Below are 19,940 nucleotides of genomic sequence, written 5' to 3'. Positions count from 1 at the left end.
ATGACATAGTATTTTGTAATTACGCGTATTGTAAACAAAGTCAGTCGCGTTACGTTGAATAATCCATCTACTAAAACTCTATTCCACTCATCTCAACGCAAAACAACAACAATAACAACAAAGAAAGCAGAATTATCTTGTAAATCTATCATTCACGGGTTGTTCTTGCATTCCGAAGTATCCTACAGGTACTATCATACTTAATCGGCATACTGCTGAACTCATCTGAGTGCCCATTCTTATACCAAGCCAACCTTCAAGATGTTTTCACGCGTCTTGAAGTCAACAAATCAACAAGCCCCTTCACCTGCTCCGACATCGACTACCGACTCATCGAAATCCTCTTCCAGATCAAGTCACATTAAATCTCAATCTACTTCTGCACCACAATCTCCATCTAAGATACCTGTATCTACCAATCAAAGCAGTCGATCAGGATATGTTCATCACTCAAATAGCGGTTCAAAAGAGAATATCCCGGCTCCAACAGGTGGAGAAGGAAAAGAACGATCAAATTATCTAAGTTTCTTATTTTCTCAATCTCAACAAGGTGCACCTACTACACCTGTTAAAGTTAACAAATCAATTGCGGCAACAGCAGCTCCTCAACCTGGTCATTCATATCACCCTCACACTACAGCTCAGGGCCACAATGCAACCGCAAATGAATCTGCGAACCGTGCTGAAGCAAGATATGCACATGAATCAGATGATATTCATATGCAAACTATGAAAAACACTATCAATCCTGCAATGCTTAAACAACTTGCTCAACCTCAAGTTCAACAAGCTCAAAGAGCTAATCTTCATACTCAACAAGTTCCAGCCAATCCATATGCGATACAACGTGCAGGGCTTAATGCTTATAATGAAGATGTTCACATGAAAACTCAACGATATGAGACTCAACATCCAAAGGAAAGAGGATTACAACTTTGGGAGAGGGAATTAGTTGAAAGCGCTGAGATGAAGAGAAAAGCTACTGTCGCTCAGATCTGTAAGTTGAGTCTGATCGAGACGTATCGTCGCATACCGCTGACCAGTCTTCTGTAACACGATAGATTTCTTGGATTACTATTGTAAGCTATTTTTTTCGTTTGGTAAAACAACAGCTGACCTTAAACTCTAGTTGACCTTCTCGGATATATCGCAAACAGGAAAAAGCGTCTCGAGGGATTCAAAGCTGATACTGAGCAGAGGAAGGTACGCGCACTATTGCAGAGCCGCTTACGAGGATGAGCCGCTGATTTGTTCGTCCACGTAGGTCTCTGGACCAGAATATCAGAAAGAGCTGTCTTCATATAATGGTAGAGAAAGAGTCTTACTCCGGAAAAGAAGGACCAAGCTTCGTGTAGAGCAATTCCGAATAATCGCACAAGTAGGACAAGGTGGATATGGTTCAGTTTATTTAGCCAGAAAAGCGGATACGAACGAAGTTTGCGCATTGAAGAAGATGAGAAAAGGTACATTGGCTAAGATGGACGAGGTTAAACATGTTCTTGTCGAAAGGGATATTTTAACTGCGGTCAAAACCCCTTGGTTGGTTAGACTGCTTTACGCTTTCCAAGATACTGAACATGTTTATCTTGCTATGGTATGTCCACGCCTTTCATTCAGCTGGCAACGAGCGGACAGAAAGCTGATATATGCCTCTGGATATCAGGAATACGTTCCTGGAGGAGATTTCAGAACTCTGCTCAACAATTCCGGTGTGCTCAAAGAAGAACATGCGAGATTCTATGCGGCGGAGATGTTCATGGGTGTCAACGAGTTGCATAAGTTGGGTTATATCCATAGAGATCTCAAACCTGAGGTGAGCTTTGGGTACATTGTTTGACTGCAATCAGCTCATTTTCGATGCTTGTCCAGAATTTCTTGGTCGACGGTACGGGTCATGTCAAGTTGACCGATTTTGGTCTCGCTACCGGATCATTGAATCCTGCGAAGATCGATCAGATGAAGCAAAAGGTGGGCCGACTAGCGTTCATCGACTCTAGGTGCAACATTATGCTCAACTGATCATGTGTTTCCAGCTCGATCAAGTCAAAGACGAAGAATTAGTCTTCAGATCCACATTAGAAAGAAGAACAATCTATCGATCTATCCGAATGGCCGAACCGCGTTACGCAGATTCTGTGGTCGGATCTCCAGATTACATGCCGCCTGAAGTGCTTCGTGGAAAGACTTATACTTATTCAGCAGATTATTGGTCATTAGGTTGTATATTATTCGAATTTTTATGTGGTTTCCCACCTTTTTCAGGAAGTACACCTGAAGAAACTTGGGCAAATTTGAAAAATTGGACAAGAGTTTTAAGAAGACCAGTATATGATAGACCTGAAGATTTAATTTTCAATTTAACAGATATTGCATGGGATGCAGTAACAAGATTAATTGCTAATCCAAAAGAAAGAATAACTACTTTAGATGAAATTCAAACTTTACCATTTTTTTCAAATTTACCTTTTAAAAATCTTAGAAATATTGATGCACCTTTTGTTCCTGTTTTAGATGGTGAAACAGATGTAGGATATTTCGATTCTTTTAATTCACCTGAAGATATGGCAAAATATGCTGAAGTATTCAAAAAACAACGTGATGTTGAAGCTGTTGAAGAAAAAGGTATTGGAAACAGAAATAATTGGGTTGGATTTACTTTTGGTAGAAATGCTAATGTGAGTATTGCCCTTTTTCATTATTCTCCAATCGGTAAAAGGTTCATTTATTGATTTAATTGATTTATCGTTTTAGATCGCACCTGCTCCAAGAGGTGTTAAACCTGAAGGCGAAGCTTTACAAACTATTTTCTAAGCGTGATTTGTCTATCATGTTTTCACTTTACTCATTTCTTATCAAATAGTTTACCAATCTCTCATCTGTCGAAATCCATTTTCACCTTTCTTTACATTACCTTCTTTTTTTCTTTATGTAGGATATTTTGTAAATATTATGTTTAGACCTCTTATGAATCTCATGCGTGTATAAACATAAAGTGTAAATTTATAATATAACATTTAGCTCGTTACAAATCTAATATCTACATTCTAATCATCTAAATTACAAAATTAAAACAATTGAATAACGAAAATATTTATATTACATTTCTAAAACTTTTACAAAACTTTTTAACCTATTTATTTATACACCTGCTAAAGCTCTTCTCCAATTTTCACCTTGATTAATTAAAACTCTACCACATTCACCAATTTCTAAACCTAAAATAATTTTTTTTTCATCAAAAATTTTAAATTGTTGTTCTTGTTGATTATTATTATTATTATTATTAATTATTAAAGCATGACTTGAAATTAAACTATTTAAAATAATTAATAATTCAGAATTACTTAATAATAAATTAGTATTATTATTATAATTATAATTATTTTCTTCTTCTTCATTTTCATTTACATCGATAATACGAATAAAATCATTTTCTTGTCCTTTTTCTCCAAAAAAATTAAATGATTTTAATAAATTATCAAAATCATTTTTTAAATTTTTCCAAAAAATTTCATTTATACCTTCTCTTCTTATACATCTAATTAAACATGTTAATAACATTTTTTGATTAATTGAACATTCATTTATAAATTTTGAAATTGTTGAATTTGACATTGAATTTAAAATTAACATCATTTCTTTTGCTGTTACAGGATGTGGATGTGGATGTTGATGTTGTTGATTTTCATTTACCATTTCATCAAAAATCTTATTTGGATTTTTTTTTGAAGTTTCAATTGTAACTTCAACTGCTCTTCTACATGCATCTAAAACTCTTCTTGCATCTCCATTTGTACCTGCCATTTTTGTTGCTGCTAATGCAATAGCATCAGGTAATAATACTTTTGGATCACCAGAAGGTGATAAAGGATGAGGAATAAGTCTAGATTGTACAATTGAAATTAAAGAAGCTCTATCATAAGGTTGAAAAAGTATAGTTTGTAATCCTAAAAAGCCAGAAAAAAAAATCATATCAGTTAAATTGAATTTTATGAAAAGTCTTTTGGGAAAAGATTAAAACAGACCTACCTATTCTAGATTTAATTTTAGCAGCTAAATGTTGTGGTAAATCCATTCGATTAGCAACAGCAATGACGAATAATTGAGAATCTCTCATTGTTGGCCAATTAAAGAAATTATAAACTACATCTTGTTTTGCAGTTAAAAGTTGATCAAGTTCATCCATAAGAACAACGCTAAATTAATTCAAATATTCAAAAATCAATTAAAAGATCCGATTTTATTTCCATTGGAAAGGGAAAAAGAAGAAAAAACCTTACAAAGTATGTCCTCTTGGACCTCTTACTCCTCCACCACCTTTTCGACTGAAATGATTTTCTAATCCTTTTAAAGCAGTTTTACTTGAAGCTCCTTTTGATCCACTAATAGCTTCCCATAAAACACTATATGCATGTTGGGGTGAAGGTATTTTTAATCCATTAATTTCAACATAAGAAAATGTTGATAATTCTCCATCTTCTGCTTTTCTTTTAAGTTCTTTTACTACTGCATGTACTGTTGCTGTTTTACCTGTTCCTGGTACTCCTGCTATATCTATTAAAAACAATATAGAAAGGAATTATCATTTGTCAGTTTTCGTAAAATAATACTATTTGAAATTCACTAACATAAACATCCTCCACCACCACTTTCTACTCCTTCTTCAACTTTACTTAAAACATCTATAAATTCTTCTTCTCTACAAGGTAAACTTTCAGGAGTACTTCCAACATGTAATAATCTTAAAGCTCTTTCATAAGGATCAATTGGTAAATTTTCAAGTAAAATTTCAGAACAAGGTAAATTATTTTTAGTAGAAGATTTAGGATGTGGTTTTTTTTTTTTTCTTGGTAAATTTAAAATTGTTCTTTTTAATTTTTTATTAGATTTTTTACGTGGTTGTCTACCATTTTTAACTCTTTTTCTTTTTCTATTTTCAGTTTTAAATTCTTCTTCTTCTTCCGATGCTGATGATTCGTTTTGATCAGATTCTTCTTCTTCTTCTTCTTGTTCTTCTTGAATCAAACTACCATGATCATCTTCACTTTCTTCTTGATCATCATCATCATCGGAATCATTATGAAATTGATTAATAGATTGAAATGGTACATTCCAATTTGAAGTTTTTTTTCCATTTTCTCTCCAAAAATCAATATCAATTTTCCAATCTCTTCCACCTTTTGCAAATTTATCATATGCACGATAACACCAATAAATTCCTTGTCTAATATATGACCATCCTTTAACTTTTGATTTTGTTTCTGGAAATTGATCTCTATAAAATTGTTTACTATAAATTGGTATTGTTTTAATTAAATATTCAATTGGTATTATAGATGTAACTGGTTTTGAATTTAATGAAGCTGCAAGTAAAACTTCGTTCTATACATTTTATCAAAAGATTTCTTATAAGTCTTAAATTATTAAATTTTTTTAATTTTAAACTCACCTCTTCAATATTAACATTTTTCATAATACTTGGTAAATCAGATTTACGAAATGCCCAATGAATTTCAGCCATCATTTTTGATTTTTTTTCTTCAAAATCATCATCATTATCATTATCATCATTTTCTTCTTCTTCTTCTTCTTCTTTCTCTTGATCATCATTATCATGATTATTTTTTTTATAATAATTAAAATCTTCATATAATCCAATTAAAATTGCAACACCTTGATTACCACCTTCTAAATTAATTAAAACACCATCACCAATTGTAAATCTACTTTCTTCATCTTCTTTTTCAATTTTAATTTTTCTATTTATCAAATTTGAAGGTGTTATTGTCGTTAAATCATTTCTATTATTTTTTTTGATAATTTTACTAAATGAATTATATTTAATTTTTCCTTCTTCTTCTTCTTCTTCTTTATTTAATGAATTTAATGGTGCTGAATTCCATTTATAAATTGTATTTAATTTTGTTGATTTTAATAATTTTGAATTATTAGATGTAGGTGAAGGTGTAAATATATTACCTCTTGTTGAACGTCTTGGTGTAGATGGTATAATAGTCATTTTTGATTTTGACCGTTGGTTGTTCGTAATACTGATAGATGAGTAGTCTACAGACGACTTTAGGCTCAAATTGAAATGATATAAGTGAAAGACTAATGTGCAGAATAATGATTGATGACAGTGAAGAATATACAGAGTTGAAATGAAATAAAGCTGAATTGTCCAAATTACGGTTAATCGGAATATGGCTAATTCTACGCGTAATTTAATTCGAAACGCGTCTGTGGTATGATAAATGATAAATAGTCGTATTGCTATCCGGAATATACATACTCATACATGCTCCTTAGACATTTCTATGAGACCGGCACCGCGCCCGCCAGTGTATTGATCCATTCAAGCATTGCATAGTATGCACACAGTAACGATGCTACAATCTGGTATATATAGTAAAATATCATCTGAGGTATTCTAGAAAATATGGATAAATTTTAGGTTTATATTAAGAACAGAGGTGTACATTCGTCAAGATGCAAAAGAAATTAAGGCATGAGGGACGTAAGAAGGCATATAGACATTCGGGTTTCATCTCCTGCTAAAACGAAGAAACGAGGAAACAAACTTCCTCTAAAGTGTGCCATCTCGAGAATGACCATTACCTTGGGCAGCTATGGATTTGTCCCAGATCAGCTATATCTTCGCGATCCTGCGACAGCGGGATTTGTAAATATGGATACATAACTCACCTAATCTAGCTTCAAGTACTTTCAAGCTATCCTCCTTTGCTAATAGTTCTTGTCGTTTCAATTGTATCTCCCTTTGCACTTTCAACTCAACCTCTCGAAGCTTCTCCTCTTCTCGTCGAAGTTGTTCTTCCTTGAGTCTAACAGATTGATTGGCCATATCCTCAGGTAAGATGGACGAATCACTATGAAGGCGATAGTCAATTGATCAGCCATCCATTTGATCTACCAATGTCGTTGCGACAAGAGAAACACCCACGGGTCATTGCCGCCGACCGATCTTGACAGTTTTTCGGTTCTGTAATTTTCGTATAAGAAGTCATGCGTAATCTCTTTGAGGTCCGTTAGATGCGACCTGAGGTTTATCAGATCAGCACAGGCCTTTATAACAAACTTTCGGGCCGCGAGACCTTCGTACTGCTTCACTCCAAGAAAAGAGGGAACGACTTACATCAGAAGAGCACTTCTCAGCCTTGAAAAATCCGAGTGATCAGGATTATCTACTTCGACGATACCCCAGGGATATCTTCTTCCCCTAATGGGTTCTCCATCAATCATGATCTCCTCCTCTGATCCAACTATAGCAAAGGGCAATAAGGCTCGGAGCGATGAATTGTCGGCAATAGTCTCTTCGTCATCCTCCTCGGCATCGTAAGGGAAGTTGTAGACAGGAATGTTGTAGTATTCGATGTCTTCCATAACCTGAACCGTTGGAACCATCAGCGACCGAAGAGCACAAGCGGACACAGTCTAAACTCGACTTACCCTTTTCTTAAAAGCCCTCAACTCAGTTGGCGTCAAACTATCAGCCTTACCAATGACTGGAATAACGTTGACTCGAGGCGAAAGTCTTCTCATAAGCTCGATATCCATTTCTCGCAAGCTATACATTTGCGCGATCCATTTTCAGCTGAATTCCGAGATAGGGAGTAAAGCTTCAGCTATGATGCACTCACGCATGTCCTGTTGGAGGGATGAAGTACAATAAAGCGTGAACTCTATTATCTCTAAATCTTGGATTACGTTTAATTCTTGATTCTTCAGCTAAGATATCATCGTATTGTCGTTCAAGATAAGAAGCGATTTCTTGAAATCTACAGTATCAATAATCATCAGCGCACGGCTCTTAATGGCAATTTTAGTATATAATCTCATGAAACAATGTTATATATGTCGATATGACAACGAAGTCTCCATGCTAAGTTGGAATACGGAACTTTTAGGGCAAGGGGGCCATGGAAAATACTCACGCGTACTCATTATCAATGCCATCACCAAATCCAGGAGTATCAACAACTGTTAAAGCGATTCTTACTCCGTCTTCTTCTAATTCCACATTAACAGGCTTGATGCGAATTGGTTCTTCGACATTAGCTTGAGAAGCAGCTTGTTGAACTGAATTTGCATCAAGTCCCGAATGTGGGTTGGAAGGGTCGACAAGTAAGTTGGCTGTTCGATGTTCGAGCAAAACGGATTCTACTAGAGTGTTGACGAAAGTTGTTCGACCTGTACCGGAAGCTCCTATTTACAATCATGCTAGGTCAGTCCCGGTATCCCGTTGATGAGGCAATGTTTGAACCACGATTTCAATCCAACGTCTGAAGTCGATAAGGACAAAGGTAGTGGACGAAGCTGTTTTTACAAGTCTTCAGTCCGTCTATTGAGCTAACCGGTCCGTGCGTTGCTTTCCCACCTCTCTCATACCCCAACAGCGTTTTTGACAATAAAAGAAGGTCGACCAGTATTCATGACCATGACTCACCTACGACCATTAACGTCAATTGAACACCCTTCTTAGCCTGCTTTCTTCCTCTTGAAGCTCTTGAAGCCATCTTGTTAGGTCAAAGGGGGGGTTTTAGGAGTTGAGATATTCAAGCTGAACAAGAAGGGGATATTCTGTATAAGGCTACGACAGGAATTAAGATCAAGCTGTGCGGTGATAGTCCTGGCCTGTGAGTTTGATTTCGGTCTCGATAAATAGGAAGTATACGAGTAATGACTGGATATATCTTGTGTTTTCTCAGGTTTGCTATGAATGGATTTGAAAGAGTTGAGTTGAATGATAAATATAACATACAATTATTACTTTTAATTCTATTCAGTTGAAACGCATCAACCTCCTCTTTTCCCCGCACTGATCACCTAGCTTGACCACGCGTTTTAATAGTGATTACGTTAGTTGATTGACTATATCTTATTCCCCTCACTTATCGTCGCGTGGTTTCCTTCGATACCTAGGTGTTAAGGTGTTGATGTCTATCTATGAGCTGCATACGCTTTATGACTATAAATTACTCTCGATCCAAGTCAGTCTTGCTTCACCTCCAAGTCTAGATGGTGGGGCGCTAGGAACACCTTTCACCATGTCCCGCTCGTCAACTCCTTCTTATCAACCTCGACGGCCGAATCTCGGTTCAGGCCTTAATCTACCTTCTACAGCAGGATCAACCTCCACTTCACGAGTACCTACACCTCTCAGTAGAGGTGGAATATCCCTTGACGAATGGGAAAGTAAATCACCTTTGACAGATTCACAATTACAAAGTATAAGTATAGTCAAGGAGAAATTTAGTGAAAGACCTTTGCCTGAAAAAGTAAGTTATCCTTCATCGATTGTGGGGTATACAACTGATGGGTATTATATTAGTTTACAAAAGAAGATCAACCTGTTGCAGGACCTTCTAGACCAAGTACCCCTATTCGTAGATTACCAAGAGCAGGTTGGAATTCTCCTATTGGATCTCCTTCAAGATCACCTCAACCAGATTCAAAATTTCCGTCAAGTCAATTAAGCGTTCCAGATCCTTTACATCCCACAAATATCAATACACCTCAACAATTCTTAGATCATTTCACAGCTTTAACTCTTTCGACGGAACATGAACAAGATAGTTTATATCGTGATCATCTCTTTGAAATAATAGGTCTTCGAGAAAAGTGTGATGGATTAATCGAACTTTTAGAAAGTGGAGAATTGGAAGTAGAGGAAATGTTGAAAGCTTTAGCATATGTGGAAGAGAGAAGTGAAAGTTTAAGAGGAGCATGTGAAGATCTGCTGGAAGAACAGGTCAGATCATTGCATTTCTCATTAGTCGAGGTATGCCCGAGCTGACTACGTCTCACAATACAGACTCACCTCCTCACGCATACTTCCCAGCTCGCTCATAGGTTGACCTTCTTCACTTTCCTTGAGACCGCTCAAAAGATGCTGAATAATCCTGGAAACAACTTGGTGTTGTCTCCAGACTTCTTACCAATGGTGAAGAGGCTAGATGAGTGCTTGGGATATTTAGGTGAACACGTGAGTGAATATGAATGATGCTACCTAGTCCCAAATTTCGCTCGTATTTTGACAGAAGCTAAATGGTCGACAACGTATGTTAGCGAGACTTCAAAGACGCCGAGTTGTACTTGATACGGTACCAACAATGTATGACGCGAAGTATGACCTTAATCAAGCTATACTTCGTGAGCGTTGTCAAAGCGTTAGGGCAGGAAATAGCCAAACGATTAGGCGACAAGGTGAGTGTTTCCATGATTCTAACGTTGTGAGAGATATCGTGCTAAAGATCATATTCTATTATAGGGATTATCCGAAACTGCTGCTCAAGCATTGTTGTATACCAAATTTGTCTCGCTGTCTCAACCCATTCGACCACTTTTAGCGGAATTAGAAGCTAGAGTATCATCTAATCCGGATGAAATGGCACCGCTATTAAGCGAATGTCATACAGCTTGGATCACTACCCGTCAGTCTCTGATGGGAGGTCGAGTCATGAGTGAAGTCGGTGCGATGGATCCTAATCGAAGTGATCTGGTTGACCTTGTAAGTCCCGTCTTCGGTTGGTCATGTGCAGCGAGGAGTAAAGTTAGCTGACTTCGTCGTCTATCTGTAGACACGGGCAGGGTGCAGCTATCTCAAGCAGACTTGTCTTGATGAATTCAATTTGTTTAAATATTTCTTCCTTTCGGGAGAACCAATGCTATAGTGAGTTCCCTGCGTTTTGTATATTTAGTGTATACATCTTGTATTCCAAGCTGAACGTCTCGTTGCTAGCGGGTACCTCGAAACTTTGTGTGATTACCTGTACGATCATATCCGTCCCCGAATTTTACATGAACCATCGCTTCAAGTGTTATGCGGAGTTTGTACAGTCTTACAAGCATTGATGGTCCAGGACATATCAGACGAAGATCCAGATGAAGATGTACTATTCTCCCCAGGTTCGACACCTGGCGGGCAAAGTCCATATACTATCAAAGATGGTGACGACTATTTTTCCTCGGGTCAAGGTGGTAGACCAAGGTTATCAAGGCATAATTCTTCTCAATCTTTTGCCAAAGGATCAATAATGAGAAGACAGTCGAGTTATACAACTCTTTCAAGATCAATGTCACGTCAAAATTCATCATCTTATCCAAATACCAATGGTTATCCTACTTCCACAAGAACAATACAGCGCAAAAAGAGGAAAGTTTTGGGTAGATTACATATCGAAATTCTGCTTAAGATGGTACTTCAAGATGCTCAAACAAGATTAGTTTTCCGTGCTCAAGCATTGTTAAGCAATGATGTGGAATATTATGCACCAAAAGAAGGGGATTTAGATTATCCTGAGAAATTAAATGAAGGGACGAAATCTACTGATGGAAAATTGGTACAGAGAAGCAAATCACTTGGATTTATGGATGATGGTGATGATGACGAACCTTCGTTCTTGACTTTACCTCCTCCAGAAGCTCAAGAAAGCTGGTATCCTTCGTTAAGGGTCACTTTATGGATACTTTCTTGTTTATACACTTATATTGATGTGAGTCTCCATTTTCTTTCCTTGCTGTTCCACTTCCTGAACTTTACAGCTGACTTGATAGTACTATAATTAGACCGCAGTATTCGAAGATTTAGCTCAAGAAGCAATACCTGTTTGTAGAAAATCATTATCTTCAGCTTCCGAACTTCTCAGTGCAAAGAAAGATAAATCGATCGATGGGAAATTATTTTTAGTTAGACACCTTTTAATATTGAAAGAAATGACGGCTGGTCTTGGACTTGAAGCTGGTCGATATAAGAGGCGAGATTGGAGTAATCTCGGAGGTGAATTAAATTCCTTGAACTGATATTGATGATCGAGGTGTAGCTGATCCCCCGGTCATTCACACAATAGATTTCCTTAAATCACTCCTTGACAACGCCGGAACACTGTTGGGATATCAAAAAGGATCTATCGTCAAAGCTGAATTCGCACCTGATGCCAGGACGGTGAGTGGCGATGTGCCTTGATATTTCGATAGCTCGACAGCCTACTGAGTCAATCTTGCCTTCATAGGACGTAGATCGTAATTTGAAAATTGCATGCGAAGATTTAATATCACTAGTTGTTCTTAGATCTACATTACCTCTCAAAGGTTTCTTAGATAAATGTACAGCGTATTTGGCAAAATCACAAAGAGGTCAAAATTCAGATTTATCAGGACAAGAATTTTCAAAATCTGAAAATGTAAAAATCATTCATAATGAATTTAAAGATTTAGTTATTTTAGAATTTGGTGAATGGAAAAAGAAATTAAGAAATTATTTGGAAGATGAAGATACAGTTATGGTACTTATACCTCCTGCTCAAGTAAGTTTTTTTTTTCGTTTCCTTTTTTCTTATAAGGGTGACTTCCTCTCACTCAAATTTGAATATTATAACAAGAAAAGGAAATCTTAACTAATAAGTGAATTGATAATTATAGAATGCAATAGTTGAATCGTATAGACAATTTCACGATTTGATAAGAGCAGAATATGATTTTTCAACTGCTGCTAGTATTTTAACACCTAGTGGTGTTATGACTCTTTTACAAGGTATACCGTAGAATTGGATTAATTGGATAATGAGAGCAATGGTGAGGGGTTTTATATGATTTACAATATGCAAAACATAAATTGTACGTATGATCCATTGTAGCAATGGTACAAATCGGCCACCGAGAGGATTAACGATGTTCGGATGAATTACTGTATATTCAATATCATCGTCATGCATCTTGTTCCCTTTCATCCATTCGATGATCTTCAACATAAATTAAAAAAAAATGAAACTTTAAATGAGAATTATTCAAGGATGATATTGACTTGAGGGAATTTCAACCTTTTTTACAGATTGAATGAAAAATGAATTTCATTTTTAAAAAGATATTGATAAATGGTTATGGAAAACGATTCTAATTTATTTATATAGTTATGAAAATGAATCTTTTTGGCTAAAAGTCAAGATCAAGATAAAAAAATAATGGCAATTGAAATGTCGTGTTATTCAATTTCATATCAGTACAATTCAAAATCGCTTCCGCATAAGCCTGAAGTGTATGATGTACTTAAGTATATATTGTACTTTTGTGCATCATGTCAAGATATATAATACGGACTTTGGCCGATCACTCATTGGCTGGCGCTCCACCTCTCGCCCCACCCCTATTTCCACCTCTTCCCCTTCCCCTTTGCTGAGAGCCACCTCCCCCTCCCCCTCCTCTTCCTCTAAATCCACCTCTTCCTCTTCCGCCAGAACTTCCATTCTGCCCATGCCCATGTCCGTTCGCTTGTTGGCTATGTTGAACAGGTATTTGGGGGAGAGGCAAAGGAATTGTATTCTGTACTGGACTTCTATGTTGCGATTGAGGAGGTACAGCATGACCAGCAGGTCTATGAGCATAATGTTTAGCTCCTAAAACATTGGCTAACTTTTCTCCATGACTTTGAGGTCCAGCTTGAGGCGTAGAATCAACTTGAGGTTGTGATTTCACGCCTTTAGTAGCATTTCCATACGATTGATTCCCATTTACATGCTGTCCACTTTGACTTCGATTCGGGTTTTTCATTATCTGTGGTTGTTGTTGATGAGTATTCGAATTGTTGAAAGTTCTTCTACCCGGTGCGGAAGGTTGATAATTTTGCATTTGAAGTACAGGTCGTGGTCCTAATTGAGGTTTGAATGGTTGACTATCCCCAACACCTCTATTATCGTTCGATTCTCCTCCAACACCAATGGCAAATTGGGGTTTAGTCAAATTGAGAACCGAGGTGAAAGCTACAGTCGATCCTCTATATTCGGAACATCTTCCTTGAAGAGTTTCACCTCCCATAAACGGTACATCCCAAACTACATCAATATCCCTCGTTCCAAGTCCTACAACTACACCTTTCATAGCTAAAGGAACCCCTCCAGCGGCTGCATCTTGAACCATGATTACCCTGTCTCCAACTGCGAATTGCTGACCTTGTAATCGATAGATGGCATGAGAAGGTTTCAAGACAGCTTGTCGTGGGATTGATTTCATGACTGCTCGTTTGATATGACTGTGTGATTTTTGAGAGGTATATTGGTTGGCGAGCTTTTCAATCATTTCTACTGATTCTTTCTCGAGTTGTTCTGCAAATAGTGAGACTGTATCAGGATCCACGAGATCACGTTCTTTGAGCCATTTCTTCATGGCTTTGATGACCTGGTCTGGGTTTTCTGCAGTCGGACACAGCTCAGCAGAGGTGACAATGTCACCGCTCCTGTTATCGAGGTTGGCGAATGGTTCAGGGAAAGCTTCCTTGTACTCCCTCAATATACCGGCCGTCTTCTCGGAATACTCCCATCCTCTATCATTTTTTCGAGAGAACCCAAGCACTTTGAGACCCTTAGACTCAAATTTAAGTGCCAAACCAATATTCGTTTTCGAGCCATCATTTAACAAGACTAACAAAGTTGAGGTGATTCTTGACAGACTCAATGGGTGGATGCCCAACCTCCTTGAAAGTACGGGGGAAGGGTAATAGACTCCCGCTGGTCGATGTGCGACTAATTTAGAAAAGTTGAGATTTTCTTGTTTTTCAGAAGGGAAGAAGGCTAAGCTGACATCCAGACTGGTTTCAGTGGTACCGATCACCTGAGCGGCTGTACCATAAGCCATATGACCTAAGAAAATGACTTTTTCACCATCGGGGAATTCTTGAGACATAGGAGGTGCAGCTTGTTCGATATATCTCTCGTCTTCAAAGGTTACTTGATTGACGGCAAGCTGATAGGCTTGAGCGATCTCTTTTTCAGGTGCTTCGTAATCCTTGACGAGGGCACCGGTGTGCAAGCGCTTCATTCCTGATATTCATGGGTTAGCGATATTGCAAGATCACGCACAGTGGGTCACGGGACCTTACCTTTCAAGGGTCGCACATGGAGCACAACATCAATATTTCCTGTTATGATACCAAACCTCTTTGAGTTATGATATTCGATGTGATCTGCGGTCTTCTTCCAGGCTATCGCTTGGAACGGATTATGTGGAGTACTGACTACCTTTGCCGATTTGCCCATTTTCTGCAATTCGTATTTAAACAAGTCGTCGGAAACGGCCACAACCATACCTTCGTGAAGGTAAGGCCAGGAATGGAAAGTTCTTTGACCTATCAAACCCTTCGCTATCTCACCGGTGTTGGGTCGATCATGTTTTGAGGTGACCGTGATGATCATGGACTGATTCTTTGAATCTGATTGGAAGACGTTTACCCCGTGATAACCTAAAGTACCTTGATGAGGTAGGGTCTGCAGGGAAGGAAACCCAGCCAAAGCCTTAGCTCCAAGATGAACACCATCAAGAAGTCCAAGGACAAGTTCGATCCCGCCGCCTAAGGTAGGTAGATGATACGGGCTAGATCGACATTGTGATTTGGGTAGATCTGGGAAGTAGCCGGGAGCAGAAGATGGATAAGATGATTCTTGCTCTCCATCATACACAAATTGTGTTGCAACGTAGTTCTGATTTCGAGATTTCTCTTCCGAGGTCAATCGAACTTCTCTTGATGCCATGGCTCGTAACAATCGTACTTCGTCAATGAATGGAATTTTGATAACAGCTTCCCAATCTTGTTTCTTTCCGTTCATATCGAGAGCGAAATCTTTGGGGTAAAAGTCGATGATGGGTGATGTTTCCTCGTACATGAGATCTCGATAAGCAGAAGGAACGTGCTCTTTTGATTCCTCGGGCAAGACTCCCATGAGCTGTTGGAAGGGTGTAAAGGGTTTACCAAGGTCGAAATCGAATTTAAAGTCTGGAATACCTTTGAGATCGGTGATTCTTGGTGAATAGTGATAATTGTAAAACCAACCCCAACTGGATACTCCTTTATAGTAATAATTCAGGATCCATTGCAGACCTTCGATATATCTATATACAATACCGTGCATTTCTTCAGGTACGTTGAAATCAATATCCATTTTTTCTTTGTAATATCTTTTCTTCCAGTCATCCAGATTCTCCTTCATTTTCTCTTCGTAGGCTTCTTCGAAATCTTCGACCACGTTTTCCACCACTTTCGCTTTATTGTATTTGGCGAAGACTCTTTGAATAGCTAAAGCACCTTCAGAAGCTTCGTCCTCTTCTTCCGACTCCCACTCTTCGCCATCGGCATCTTCGCCCGCTCCAGCTGATGTTTCGTCCTCGGATACGCCTTCAAGGTTGAAAGTCATAACGACTAAGTTTTGTCCATAATCGTCTACCTCATCCCAAGTGGTGACAAGGTGCAGATCGTCTCCTAACTCTTGTACAAATCGTTGATCCCTTGCGGTGAAGTTATTGACCAATACACATCTATCGGCAGATGTAGGTTTAGCTTGATGATTTGAGATAAACTGCTTAACTTGATTCAATATTTTCTGTTGATCTTTAGTTATGATCATCTTCCCTTTCTTTCGAGCCTTTTCCATGGCCTCTATTTCTTTTCCTTGTTTGCCCTTGTACCAGTTCTGGTCAGCGTATTCCGCCTCAAAATTGTCTGCCTCGAATTGAGCCAGCTTATCGAGCATCATCTGCAATCGTGGTAGAGAGATCGTTCCATGTTCGTTAAGGTATCCACCTGACAGTATGTATCAGCTAATGCACTGTAGTCAAAGCGAAAAACCACTCACCAGCAACAGGTAGAATCTCCTTGTATATACCCCAGATTCTTTCCAGAGCTCCTTCATTGATATGTAAATCCGGTAGATGAGGCAAGAAATCGTTTCCAACGAATACAGCCATAAGTATGAAATCATCTATGATCCTCTCTAGATCGTATTTAAATGATATTTGCGTGGCAAGGTCCCCAAATTCCAAATCCAGGTATTCTCTCAATAATGATAAATGCAATAAGTAAAAGTTCGTATTCGCAAGACTGAGACAGACACAAACGATCAGCTGGATCAGCGAGAGATGATAATCAGTTGACTCACCCAGTAGTCTTCTTTGATTTCCTTCCAAAAGTAACTTCTTCTCTTAATAAGCAGAAATGAGGATCATGACTTAATAAACCTAACATGATCAAATCGGCATCTAAACCATATAAACAATGTCTCGTATTTGGGTTATAATCAGGTTGAGCTTTTGTCAATCTAATAAACTCTTGAATTTTGTGTTCTCCTTCTCCTGGAACATCGTGTCCACTAAGGATCACTTTAACGTTTCTCCATTCGGCATCTTCTGAGATTCTTTTCGTAACGTAATATTTAAGATGTTGTGATAATCTAGCCATGAATGGCGTACCTGGTGTAATACAATTTGAGTCGAACGCTTTCTCCTCAGGGAGTTTTTCTCCCTTTTTCTCCGCTTCTCTTCTCTTTTCGACTGCATCTTTGGCAGTTCTAAATCTTCTAGATCGTTGTTGATTCATTTTGGCTCTTGGAGCCACACCATCGATAGCCATGAAAAATACCTTTTGGGGTTTAATTTTGGTAAATAGATGATCTATATAAGCGAATATCGCTAAGATCATCTGTTCTTCTGTGATCCGGAAATGCGGATCATTTTCGGAAGAAGGTGGATGAGAACAGTTGTGAATGATACCGTTCTAGCAAGTAGAGGTCAGCAAGTCAGGACCAGTGCAGCGTATGACGGTACTCGTTGAGCTTACCATATCCAAGCTAGAAAGTTCATAAAGTTAGCTTGGTTGGTGTCAACAAACATTGAAAGAGCTCACTATAAATTGTCAAACGTCGGGATCGAGTTTGGCGTGATGAGTTGAGAGGTGAGAGGATATCTCTCGGAGATCCATCGGAAAAACTGCAATTATGGAGACGTATCAGCTAAGTTGTGTAGCAAACGTATCGGATTACGAGCTAGCTGACCTTTGGAATACCTGTATTCAGCCAAATCCGTATCAGCTTTGATTTTCCCGATCGCCTTGCCACCGAGACGATTTCCCAAACTCACCCATATTGAATAATTACAATCGTTACTTCTGTAGATAAGTTACAATGTTAGGGAATTATGATGTCAGATGTAATTGTTACTAGCCTATGCTGTTGATGCTTTATATGCAATGATTGATCGATTGAATAAGTTAAATCGATGGTGAGAGGACTGGGTATACTTTGAATAACTAGTAAAATATACAAATTATTGAAAGAAATGAAACGAATGGAGTGGTATCCTTATTCCGAGAGAGAACTACAAAGAGATCTAACTAAAAGAAGATGATTAGGGAGGCCAAGCTAATGCTTCTGAGTAGAAAAGAAAAGGCTATAATAAAAGTAAAGAGGATATAATAATCGATGAGTGAACGTTGCATGGACACCTCTTCGTTAATCGCGACGAGTACTACTCGATAGTCACTTCCGGATCGGTAATCGCTTATCAAATTAGGCGCACCAAGATACTCTCGGTAAGAAATGTAAATGTCAGGCACGTGACTTGATAGATAGACAATTGATGTTCAACGAGCTAGATGATGCGATTAATCAAGTATCTTAACAAATATAAATGTCTTTAACTATAACCTGCAATACTTGTAATTTCATTTTACAACAAAAAGATCAAAATGTCAAGGTCACCAGAAAAGTGAGCTTCTGTATGATCTTCCATCATAAGCCTAGCTGACCTGCACCAATAGGTACGACAGTCGATCACCCGATGCAAGGATGAGTCCTTCCTTATCGCCTTCAAGATCAAGGAGGCCAGATGTGGAGGAAGAAGAGGTGCCAGCCAAGTGAGCTTTCTTTGATCATCTTCGAATGAGACATTCTACTTTCTCATTTGTTTATTGACTTTGTTGTGATAGGCGAATGCGAACAGATAGGAAAGTAGAGGATAAAGCTCGTGGTAAAAGATTATTCGGTAATATACTAGGAACGTTACAGAAATTTCAAAAAGATGATAAATCATCACGAACGAGTGAAGCTGTAAGTATAAGTTCTGAGTCCACTTGTTTCCTGGCAGCTTTATGATACCAATCTATCCACTGCGTTGAAGAGGACCATGAATGATCAAGCTGATGAGATAACAATCTCTAGGCAAAACGTCGAGAACAAGTATCAGAACGTATAGCGGCGAAACTTAGATCAGAAAATACATTGTTTAACGAAATAGCTGAATCAGAAAAAGAGATCAAAACATTGAAAATAAGTGTGGAAAGTTCAGAGTACATATTGAAGCATAAAGAAGTAGCTGTGAGTATTCTAATTCATTGCTGGTTTGCGTCTGCGCTATACTCTTTCCAGTCATCCCTGTTGACGGACAACATACAAATCGGAATATTGGGACGAGCGAGAACTATCGCTGATAACAATCCGCGCAATCTTGCAGCTTCAAGCACGTCACGATTTCTTAAAACCAACTTCCAAATTCCTCTACACTTCCTTACCTCCAGATGAACCTCTAATTTTCGAAACTAATCTTATAAATCCTTCACCGATACCGTTATCGAAAGGCCCAAGTAGAGAACCTCCTCACGGCAAAGAATTAGCACCGTTATATTATGTAAGTCCACTCTTCAGAAAATCGCTATACACTCCAAAATACATGATCGATAATGCAAATATGACTAACGTTATAAAAATAGTTACCTAAAATACTTCTTCCATCTCAGGCATCCACTTTGAAATCTCGTCAAGCAAATATACAAGAGATAATATCGGAAGAAGTAGATTCAATTGAGAAAGAGAGAGAAAATACTAGATCAACAGCAATAAGGAATAAAGATAGAATACAAGAATTGCAAGAGAAGTTGATTGAATTGAGAAAACAAGTTAAATCTTCAAAAGGAGAAGAGGATAATACTAATGAGGCAAGATCGAGATCGTCAAATCGACGTGATAGAGATAGAGATGATCTTGGTAGAACACCTAGAGAAGAGATGGAAGTTGATCAACCTTCTGAAACTAAAGACAATGAGGAGAGAGGTGTGGTTATAAAAGGTGATGAAGGGGACATCGAGGTGGAGTATTAGTTAAAATTAAGAG

General features: G+C 38.1%; 6 protein-coding genes across 6 annotated transcripts; 3 read left to right on the top strand and 3 right to left on the bottom strand.

Moving 5' to 3' along the window:
• Positions 1 to 261: 261 nt before the first annotated feature.
• I206_105523 (uncharacterized protein) lies at positions 262 to 2,811 on the top strand (the record flags this gene model as incomplete). The annotated part of the gene is made up of 8 exons (XM_019155321.1): positions 262 to 997; positions 1,062 to 1,079; positions 1,130 to 1,203; positions 1,265 to 1,594; positions 1,664 to 1,813; positions 1,870 to 1,968; positions 2,034 to 2,675; positions 2,752 to 2,811. The coding sequence occupies 8 exons, from the start codon at positions 262 to 264 to the stop codon at positions 2,809 to 2,811; spliced, it is 2,109 nt and encodes a 702-aa protein (XP_019011475.1).
• Positions 2,812 to 3,138: 327 nt separating this feature from the next.
• On the bottom strand, positions 3,139 to 6,019 carry I206_105522 (uncharacterized protein; the record flags this gene model as incomplete). The annotated part of the gene is made up of 5 exons (XM_019155322.1): positions 3,139 to 3,947; positions 4,030 to 4,196; positions 4,281 to 4,554; positions 4,629 to 5,382; positions 5,450 to 6,019. The coding sequence occupies 5 exons, from the start codon at positions 6,017 to 6,019 to the stop codon at positions 3,139 to 3,141; spliced, it is 2,574 nt and encodes an 857-aa protein (XP_019011476.1).
• Positions 6,020 to 6,586: 567 nt separating this feature from the next.
• Positions 6,587 to 8,534, bottom strand: I206_105521 (uncharacterized protein; the record flags this gene model as incomplete). The annotated part of the gene is made up of 8 exons (XM_019155323.1): positions 6,587 to 6,627; positions 6,706 to 6,887; positions 6,962 to 7,057; positions 7,154 to 7,404; positions 7,468 to 7,585; positions 7,659 to 7,796; positions 7,953 to 8,223; positions 8,465 to 8,534. 8 exons carry the CDS (start codon positions 8,532 to 8,534, stop codon positions 6,587 to 6,589), a joined length of 1,167 nt encoding a protein of 388 aa, XP_019011477.1.
• Positions 8,535 to 9,065: 531 nt separating this feature from the next.
• On the top strand, positions 9,066 to 12,561 carry I206_105520 (uncharacterized protein; the record flags this gene model as incomplete). Its single annotated transcript, XM_019155324.1, has 11 exons — positions 9,066 to 9,296; positions 9,350 to 9,769; positions 9,833 to 10,003; positions 10,087 to 10,224; positions 10,289 to 10,528; positions 10,599 to 10,690; positions 10,760 to 11,513; positions 11,587 to 11,797; positions 11,868 to 11,962; positions 12,030 to 12,323; positions 12,439 to 12,561. 11 exons carry the CDS (start codon positions 9,066 to 9,068, stop codon positions 12,559 to 12,561), a joined length of 2,769 nt encoding a protein of 922 aa, XP_019011478.1.
• Positions 12,562 to 13,122: 561 nt separating this feature from the next.
• On the bottom strand, positions 13,123 to 17,917 carry I206_105519 (uncharacterized protein; the record flags this gene model as incomplete). The annotated part of the gene is made up of 8 exons (XM_019155325.1): positions 13,123 to 14,828; positions 14,888 to 16,582; positions 16,635 to 16,879; positions 16,938 to 17,551; positions 17,615 to 17,624; positions 17,681 to 17,763; positions 17,829 to 17,839; positions 17,914 to 17,917. The coding sequence occupies 8 exons, from the start codon at positions 17,915 to 17,917 to the stop codon at positions 13,123 to 13,125; spliced, it is 4,368 nt and encodes a 1,455-aa protein (XP_019011479.1).
• Positions 17,918 to 18,620: 703 nt separating this feature from the next.
• On the top strand, positions 18,621 to 19,927 carry I206_105518 (uncharacterized protein; the record flags this gene model as incomplete). The annotated part of the gene is made up of 5 exons (XM_019155326.1): positions 18,621 to 18,688; positions 18,761 to 18,881; positions 18,993 to 19,148; positions 19,285 to 19,458; positions 19,541 to 19,927. The coding sequence occupies 5 exons, from the start codon at positions 18,621 to 18,623 to the stop codon at positions 19,925 to 19,927; spliced, it is 906 nt and encodes a 301-aa protein (XP_019011480.1).
• Between the last annotated feature and the right edge of the window lie 13 nt (positions 19,928 to 19,940).

The sequence above is a fragment of the Kwoniella pini genome, chromosome 7 (assembly GCF_000512605.2).
Source record: "Kwoniella pini CBS 10737 chromosome 7, complete sequence".
In the NCBI taxonomy this organism is placed as follows: Eukaryota; Fungi; Basidiomycota; class Tremellomycetes; order Tremellales; family Cryptococcaceae; genus Kwoniella; species Kwoniella pini.
This window is presented reverse-complemented; position numbering and strand designations above follow the sequence as displayed.